General features: G+C 43.7%; 1 protein-coding gene across 1 annotated transcript in view; it reads left to right on the top strand.

Moving 5' to 3' along the window:
- The first annotated feature begins 898 nt into the window (after positions 1-898).
- The window catches only part of LOC147032066 (protein cornichon homolog 2-like), a 238,851-nt gene continuing 229,749 nt past the window's right edge, over positions 899-10,000 (top strand). The window contains exon 1 of the mRNA XM_085869363.1: positions 899-1,458. Within this exon, the coding sequence (XP_085725489.1) occupies positions 1,447-1,458 (12 nt within the window). The 5' untranslated portion in view covers positions 899-1,446. The remainder of the gene's footprint in view (positions 1,459-10,000) is intronic.

The following is a 10,000-nucleotide window of genomic DNA, read 5'->3' as shown; positions in this document are numbered from 1 at the left end:
CCTGCATTGCCCGCAGGTAATCAGACAGACCGCAAGGCCACCGTACGGCGACCGTGGAAATAGTGCGGCCACCGTAATTTTTGGGGGTTGGGAAAATTCATTTTTCATTAAGAGCTTACGGCAGCCGCACGGATAACGCAAGCCCACTGTACGCCCTATGTATGGTCGACGTGGAACACATTTACGTCATAGATTGGCTTGTCGAATTGCTACGGCGAACGTAGAAATGAAAAAAAGTTATAACTCTGCACGATAATTCCACGGCGACCATACGACCTGTAAAATATAGCCATACGGAGTAGGGCCTCCCTGAGGCCACCTCAGTTTCTCTGCGGCCACCGCACATTTCTGTCAATTCAGAGGGCGTACGGCCACCGTATCCTCGCCGTAGAGCAAATGTGACTGAGGCCTATAGTATCGATCGACACATGAGAGATGCTTTCACGAGGACTTCCACCGACGAACTGAATGAACAAAGCGCGAAGATGCGGCTCGAACAGGTGGGGGAGACACATGAACGCCACGTTGTGTTCGGTTTTTTAAAATGTATTCGATTTTTCGGGCAAAATTTTCTCGAAAAAATTGTTCGGATTCCAATTTGTTCAAACAATGGGGCGTTCGGATTCTGGGGGCACCACGGTGTATTATAGTTATGGTATATTCAGATATATATATATATATATATATATATATATATATATATATATATATATATATATATATATATATATATATATATATATATATATATATACTGGTATATTTTGATTTCAGGAAAAAAAAGAACTGGTATATATACCCATTCGTTACCGTCCGTCTGGCCGCACGTTCGCCTTAGGGCCCCCCTGCTGTCCCCTTGCCGGCACCGTGCGTCTGCCTTGAAAATTCTATGGCCGCCGCAGCGACGCCCTAAGGTCACCGTGCGACATCAAATCAAAGACCGTATGGCATCCCCACGTTTTCTGTCTCCACAATTTCTAAATACGCCGTGCGGCTACCCGAAAAATAAAAACATATGTGACTGGAAATACTGCGGCCGCCGTATAATTACTAGTGGCCGCAGATTTTGGAGACCCCACGGCCGCCGTGGCAAATGTGACCTAGGCCTTAGCAAACACCATTCAATGTTTTTTTTCATTGATTTCATCCATTGCCATTTCAGAATTGATTTTTATTATTTATGCTCTGCAGTCTACAATGTCTCGAGCATATTATAAAATAAGGCATTACAAATGCCATTGATAAACTGTAGCAAATTCTTCAAAATTCATTATTGTATTTCACAAAATGTGTGGGATTTTGATATTGCTATGTTTTTGGAAGCAACCGTGTTCATACAATGTGCTGCAGTATTTCTTTCAAAGCTCAAATGAGTAACTTAATGTGTGTTTATGTGTGTGTTCATGCTAGCAACAGCAAATACACAAGATTGAGAAGCTGTGCCGAATGCTCAAAAAGGTTGGTATGAAATTGCATCTACTTACAACATCACATAGCGTTTTGCACCTTTTTTCTTTCGAATTGATTTTATGGATGGTGTCAGAATTTGTACTTGGGGTATTTGTAGAGTGGTCATTGTGATTTATTTTGTCTGGTTGATCCGGAAAATAATAGAGAGAGGTCGAACATGTTTTAACAGATGTGATGGCTATTCATTTTATTCCAACAGAAACAAATATGTTGATTAAATTTTTATGATGGTGAGAGCTCTGTGTTTCACAATTACATTTCGTTTCCGTTTACTGATCACACACGGAAATGCCCTATCTCTTTCAAACAGATAGGCATCTCTTGTGAGATTGTCACACTCTCATTGTACTTAGTATCAGGTGATGGGATATCCGCTGATGCTTTAATGTTTCCATTTCAGCTACTGTATCTTTTACTGTCAATTGAAATATAATACAATTGATTTTTATGCCTTTTTCAATTTCCAAGCAAGCATCCATTGCAATGAACAAAATTGAAATAAATGCACAAGTTTGGTTCTGATGTAATAATGAACTCTTGTCTTACATGTTATGCACATTTCGACATGCATTGCTTAACTTGTCATATGATGCAATATTAATACAATTGCACAAGTCTACTCTCACTGAAAGTGTCCAAAATTAACTGAACATTCAATGCTGATATTGCAATCATAGGTTATTGAAATCCCAACATTCAATGATCAGAAAATGTTGTGTTTGTTAAAGCACTCATATTTTTTTATTTTTCTGATTCTCCGATCTGTTTTGTCCTTATTTGCCTTTTTGGCCCATTTCTGTCCACCCCTTGTCTACTTATTTTCCTCTACTTCATTCTTATTGTGCTTGACCTCTCACCCTCTGTCCTCCAACTCTTCAATGTGCCTCAGATTTTGTATTAAAAACATGGAGCAGAAAATTGTTTTCTTTCTCCATTTACTTGCTTTGACTCCAGTTGTTATGGAGGCAGTCTGGCAGTCAGGATTCTGCACTCCTGGTTGATGAAATTATGTTCTGCATCGCCTCAATTTTCTGCACAGCATCCAAGTTATCTCAAGCATGTTAGCCGCACTTGGATTCATGTAAATTCACTCACTGTGTCAGCTCTAAGAACTTGGCGCAAACATGCTGGAGCTACGTGCTCGTGTTTTTCTATTATCCTCTTGCTTTTGCATTTGGAAGCTTTCACACTTTTCATTTATATTGGTTTAAGTCTGGGTTGTGGTTGTGGTCGTGGTGGTGGGGTGGGGGAGGAGGATTGCGGTACAGAATCTGCGCAAGCCCTTCATCACAATTATGATTTCCATGCACAATTTCTGCATTAATGTGTGCACTGTTCCTTTATTTCGCCAAAAGAGCAGCATATAAGCCATGATTCATTATGAGTCTTTTGCACTTTTTGGCAGATTAAAAACTGCCTCAGGATATTCTGTGTGTGGACACCCCACAATATTTTGTTGAATGTGCTTTTGCGAGAATACTAATTAAATCACATTGCATGTGGATTTTTTTGTGTTCTTTGTTCATGTTTTGTGTGTTTGTGATGTGAAAGTCCTCACATTGTTTTATTTTGGTCAATGTTATTTATTCAACACATGGTACGGGGTCTCCTGGTGCAAATGTAAATGCATCAGAGATTTGTAAGGAGTATTCTCGCTCACCCCATGAAAATGGGTGACTTTGCCTTACTTTTGCAGCTCTATTCTGGTCTTTCTCCAACAGCTAGCTCTCTTATCCATCTTCAAACCCCTGTCGCCCCCTCCCCCAGCCAGAAATCCTTGTATGCCTTCAGAAACTCCTGACTAATCTTAATACCTTCTACCAGAATCCTTTCTAAAATTTACCCCTCTGCGACGACAACTTGAAATGTGGTTCGTTTGGCTTGGGGGGGGGTGGGGTCGGGAGTGAAGGAAGCTTTGCCAATATGTTCCTCCTGGCATTGTGCTGCTTACCCCCACCCCACCCAACCTCCCCCCCCCCCACTGCCTCACATCTATTACCAACCCCAGATCCTTATTGTTTGTCACATGCTCCAGAATCGTCCCTTGTTTTATGCAGTCTCGATTTTCATTATTCTTCCCAAACTTCAGTACCTCACATTTCCTTATGTAAAACCGCTTTGCAAAATCTATGAAAATATCTCGACTTTCCTGAATCTGATCAACCTCCTCTCCACTATCAGATCTACCTTACCTCCAAGCTATGTGTCATCTGCAAGTTTCGAAAGCCAACTATTATCTCTACTATCCAAATTGTTGATCTACATTGTGATTAATAATGGTTCTAGAACTGATCCCTGGAGCATCCCAATACTTAATCATCCCAGTCAGACATCTTCCTATTTACAGCCACTCATTATTTCTTATCAATAAGCTTGCTTCAAATTCATTTGGCTACTCTACTAGTCAATCCACAAGCCCTCGCTATAGCCAACAGCATTCCAGAAAAACCTCGTCGTGGTCACTTCTCTTGGTCAAATGAGAGATCTGCTTCCAAAAAGTTAAGTAATTATTCCGGATTCATCTGTGCTGCTGTAGATTTTATATTCTCCCTTTGTGTCGATTGGTCTTCATATTGAGTGCTCACTCCTGTGTATTTTTTCATGCTCTGTCTACTTCTTTTTATCCTCCTTCTCAGGCATTGATAGTTTTGTGCATACCTGTTTTGTTTTGTTTTTTTCCTTGTTTTTTTCCGCAACTATTTCCCATACCCAGGACATGTCTCCAATTATCTCCGTTGTATTATCCACCACCCTCATTTTAATTCCTTCCTTATACCTCTTCTTTCATACAAATACAAAATAAAAAACAATGATAAACTTTATTCTTCATCTTCTTCTTTTCCTCCTCTTCTACCTCCCCTTTTTCCCGACCAATTTAAAACTTCTAAATGGCAATTTTAATATGTTCAATTTTCCCACAAACTTGCTTCCAAACACATTTAACCCCTCTCTTCATTTCTAGATGATGCATAAACCGGTGCCTCCTCCACCATCGTGTTCATACAGCGCTGTTTTTCTTCATGCCTTTGATCACCGTTGCCATCCCAATCCTGAGAGTTCTGTCTTTGTCTCTCCGGCCTTGGAATCCTTTAATCTAACCCCATTTGTACTGTCTGTGGTACGATGATAATAAACTTCATGTCAGTACACTCCCCCAGGTCATCTTCACAACTGGGTTTCACCACAACTGCAACTGGTTCCTTGACCTCAACCCCTGCTTGGCGTCTTCTAATTATGTGTTCATCCACCTCAAACCCCTCCCACTCCTTGCTTCCTCCATGCCCTAGCCCTCCCTGCTTCTTTCACTCCCCCCCTCCTTTTGCTTACTTCACTCCCTGACCCTTCTTACTTCCTTCACTCCGCACCCCCTCCATGCTTCCTTCACTTCCCACATCCTTCTCGTTTCCCCTGTACACCACCACCTCTTTGCTTCCCCATGTGTCCCAGCCCTTCTCTTCTCACCCTGTGTCCTGGCCCTTCTCTTTTCATTCTGCATCCCAGCCCCTCTCTTCTCATTCTGCATCCGTGCCACTATTCTCCTCCCATTGTGACCCAGGCCCTCTTCTCCCTTGTGTTCCAGCTTCTTTCCCTCCTCCCGGCATCATGGCCCCTCTCTTCTCCCCCTGCTTCTCTGCATCTTTCCTCTCCCCCTGCTCTCCCCCAGACCTTTCTCTTTCTTCTGCCCCAGACCTTTCTCTTTCTTCTCCCCCAGACCTTTCTCTTTATTCTCCCCCAGACCTTTCTCTTTCTTCTCCCCCAGACCCTTTCTTCTCATCTTGTGTCCCGCCACTCTCTTCTTCTCCTGCGTCCTGGTCCCTCTTTCCCCCTGTGACTCAGCCCCTCTTCTCCCCTTGTGTTCCCCCCCCTCTCCCCCTGTCACTCCATCAGTCCCCCTTCTCTCTCTGCATCCCAGCACCTGTCTTCCCCTGAATCTGGCCCCTTTCCTCTTCTCTTTTATCCCGGACCTTCTCTTCTTCCCCTGTGTCCAGCCCCATTTTAACTTTACCATTGTCCCCTAACCTTTCTGCATTTCCAGCATCCCACCCCCTTTCTGCTTCCCCAGCGTCCTGCTCCCTCTCCACTTCCCCAGCGTCCTGCTCCCCTTCCACTTCCCCAGCATCCTGCTCCCTCTCCACTTCCCCAGCATGCTGCTCCCTCTATGCTTCTCCAGCGTCCTGCTCCCTCTCCACTTCCCCAGCGTCCTGCTCCCCTTCCACTTACCCAGCATCCTGCTCCCTCTCCACTTCCCCAGCATCCTGCTCCCTCTACGCTTCTCCAGCGTCCTGCTCCCTCTCCACTTCCCCAGCATCCTGCTCCCTCTACGCTTCTCCAGCGTCCTGCTCCCTCTCCGCTTCCCCAGCATCCTGCTCCCTCTCCACTTCCCCAGCGTCATACTCCCTCTCCACTTCCCCAGCACACTGCCCCCTCTTTTCTTCCCCATCATCCTACCCCATCCCTACTCACCCCACATCCCATTCTGCATCCTCCCACCTCCCTCTCTACAATCTCCCCCACCTCTAACCCTCTTTCTCCCTCCCTGTCAAGAGCAATTCCTCCCTCATTCCTAATCTATGGACCTCCAAGATCCGATGTCTTTACTCCAAATTGACAGATTGCTCAATCCAATCAGCCACTGGTAGAGCTGACATCTACCTCACAGAATCCTTCCTCCCACAGGATGTCCCGTATTCCTTGATGTCTCTCTCGAGGTATTGTCTTTTCAAGTTTGACAGGCCTGAACCCCGTTCCAGTGGCATAGTTTCAGTTTATGTCAAGAATTCCAGTTCCCACTGTCTGTGTGCTACTCTTCGCCCTTCTAACCCTCAGAAGTACCTTTGGCTCGCTTTCCTCCACAACCACTTCCTCCTTGTGTATGTGTGTGCTGTACCATCTTCCGAACAGGGATGACTATTTACATCTCCCTCTCTGCCAACATGGACCATCTTCGAACCACTAATCCCAACTCTCTCTTACTCATATGCAGTGATTTCTACTGTCACCATGCCAATTGGTTGGGTGTTGTCAGGGCCAATCAGAGGTGGGGCCAGACGGATCATTCGGTCTCAGTCTCAAGCTCAAAGGGAGCCTCAAATTTACACACATATTAATTTTTTGGGCATTTGTTAAGCTTCCCGACTTCTTGCTTTCACATCCCTCCCGATGTGCCTCCCAAAATGTGACACACTCTCAGCTTAGTGATGCAAATTTAAACAGGAAAGAGATGTGATTTGGTAAAAGACATACAGCACATTTTTTGGTTAATTCATACAGATTTTGTCATATTAAAAGTTCAAAATGTGAATAAATATTGATAGAAATATATTGGTTCTAATGGCACAAGAATCAATATTGGACCATAACAGATTTAACCACAACACATTATTTTTCAATCTTACTTCAACAAAAGACTTGGTTATCATTCACTCAGGCGCAAAGAATAAAACAAGGACTTGAAAATAAAATAAAAGTAATGTATGGAGAAAAGGAAAGCAGTCTTTCGTTCTCTCTCTCACCTCACACAAATATACAGGAGAATGTGGAGGAAAATGGATGGGGAAGATGGGCAGTGGTGATGGAGGAACTCAGTTGTGCCCCTGAGGTGCCCAAACCCAGTAGACGAGTCCTCTCTAGCGTCACAGAAATGTGAGCTGAATGTGCGACTCGCCCTCCTCTGCCTCAGATTCCTCAGGCCCCCGTCAATGAGGTGCCTCCATTCATCCTCCTCGTCCTTCATGGCTCACAATATCGAGAGGGCAGGATGACGCTCAAGGAAAGAGTGTTCTTTTTCCACAAAAGCTCGACACCAACTGCTTGTGAATTTTTCCTTTCTATTCCCTCACAATTCCGTTCCTTCCCTCGCTTGCCTTCTCAATCTTATAGTCTTCTGCTCAAGCGACCTTGTCCCATTCATTTTTCCTTTCTGCTTCCCTCAGCCTTCTGCATCTGCTTTCTGCTTTCTCTTCTGCTTCTCCTGCCTTTTGCATCTTCCCTTTCTGCTTTCTGAGCTATCTGCTCAGAAGCGCTCTTCGTTGCTGCTCGCGCGAGCTCATCACAAATGCTTCTCTTCACCTTTCTGCTTCTTCTTCTCTTCATCTTTCTTCCCCTCCTCCTACAAGTCTTCTCCCACTCCCATTGGTCCACAGCTGATGGGGGGGAGGGTGGGTGCATGACGTTACTTGTGGAAATTGCCACACCATTCTGAGGGAACTTTCAACAAAGCCCCCACCCCACCCTCTATGTGTCTAAAACCGCAACGAGAGCCCCCAGCTCCCTCCTTCACATGGAAAATGCCCAATCACACTGTTTTGCGCTGTACCATGCCCGCGAGAAGCGCCGCACCTCGCCGGCCATACCGAGCACCAAGCGCCACGAACATGCATGTAAGACGCGACACCAACATGAATGCGAGAGCACCCAATGGGTTATCCAGCAATGCGTGGATGGAGAGAACACGGAAAGGAACCCCTCACATCCGAGGGATGACCAAACGGCTACGGGATTGAAGGTAAGACCGATGGGGTGAATGAGGGACTGTTGAAAGGATGTTTGATGGAGGGGAGATTGTTGGTGGACCATTGAAACATGCCGATGGGGTAAAGGAGGGATGATTGAAAGTAACAGAGGGAGTGAGCAGAACGATGATGTGGAGGAAGAAAGATTGAAAACAACAGAAGGGGAGGGGGGAAGACATTACATTGGACAAATACAGCCTTGCCAACGCATGCCCCCCAAATAGCCCTTTGACAAGGGACCAAGGACTATCTATACTAAGACAAATGAAATAATTGACCCTCGGGTCACCTACGTGTCCATGCATGCTCTCCCCCTGGGATAGTTTTTACAAAACCACAACGATATGTTGTAGACATCGCACAGGCTTGTTGGGCTGTCATGCTTCCTCCTGCGTCCAAGTTCCGTGTGTGTCCTAGTGTCTATTTTTTCATGCTCTTCCTTCCAGGACTTCAAGTCCTCTGCCTACCATCATCTCATGGTCTCTCACATTCCTCTCTTTGTGCTTGTCTGAGAACCTGTTCCCCTTTCACCTACAACTCCTCTTCCATTACTGCACTGTGGTGCATCCAAGCATTCTTGTCCACCTCTTCCCCACGAGTTTCACTTTCTGTCTGCCTGCTCCCGCCTGTTGATCTGCTCTACCATGAGCCTTGATACTGTATTTATAAAATGGTGGATTAGGAAACTGACAAACGTGAAGTTAGGTAAGCTACAGATGGCAATGATGATCAGAAAAAAACAAAACAAAACAAGAATGGCCACAAAGCTGACTTTTATCATGGAATCAGAATCTGGCTATTAATATAACTTATCTGAACAACTAATCACCAAACTTAGCAAATTCACCATTTTCCTTGTGTGTAATAGCTCTCAGACTGAAATATTGCTGCCTTTGTTTGGAATGTTATTTTTAATCTTCATTTCCAATGACTTGCCTTTCTAATTGCAAACAATCTGAAGATTGGACTGCCTTAAATGAGTTTGAAAAAGATGCAGCAAAGTAATTGGGATGCAAATTTAGCCATACCACCTTGAAGCCAAATGATTGTATTTATTCTCATGAAAAAGGTTTAGAGAACATAATTAGAGCACTACAAGATATGCTGTGGTTCTGAAAGAAGCTGCTAAAAACGAAGTAATGAATGCAAAATATGGTGTTCATTACTGGCTTTAAAGACCCAGGTGCTGATTATAAAGCAGCTGGAGCAGAGTCTTTGTTGGAATCATTCTTTCTGCTGTACGAAAATTTATTGCAGCAAAAGAAGACTTTATAATGCAGTTACATTCATGCTATATAAAGGTCAGGGAGTTTTAACTGGACTTTATTTTTGTGAAATTTAGGCCCAAGAAAGAAACTAAGCTACCACAAATCCTTGGCCAAATTTATGAAATTAATCCATCAGAGTCAATCAAAACAGCTCAATGACATCTTGGAACCCAATATTGAGGATAATTCCGATTCTTGTTATTCTTGACGTGACCAGTGATCTGGAGGGAAGTTTTTTATTTTACTTTTTCATTTATTTATATATTCATTAAGGGATGCTTTCAGATGGTTCTGTGGTTTTTCCTGTTATATCGCCTTCGATGTCCATTGGCACATAAAATTACTGTGCTTCCCCATTAGACTAACAGGGTATGCTTACACATTGTAAGCAATAACCAACCGTCTGAAGTGCTTACCTGCTTTAATTTTTTTCATTTAGTTTTTCATTTATTTATATTTTCATTAACAGATGTTTTCTGATGGTTCTGTGATTTTTACCGGCGTGGCAGCTTTGATGTCCATCGGCATGCAAAATTACCGTGCTTCCCCATCGTCTTGGGGCGCTCACCTGCATTTATTTTTTGCATTTATTTATTTTCATTTATTTATATTTTCATTTACAGGTGCTTTCCGATGGTTCTGATTATTGTGTTGTTTTTTTTTTTTCCCGGTGTATCGGTTTTGATATCCATCGGCACGCAACATTTCAGCTTTGTACGTCACCGGAAAGGTACCCATCTTTAATATCAT

The sequence above is a fragment of the Eptatretus burgeri genome, chromosome 2 (assembly GCF_056783735.1).
Source record: "Eptatretus burgeri isolate ZD-2024b chromosome 2, Ebu_testis_v1, whole genome shotgun sequence".
Lineage (NCBI taxonomy): Eukaryota > Metazoa > Chordata > Myxini > Myxiniformes > Myxinidae > Eptatretus > Eptatretus burgeri.
The sequence above is the reverse complement of the archived record's forward strand: the minus strand, read 5'-3'. Positions and strand labels throughout refer to the sequence as shown.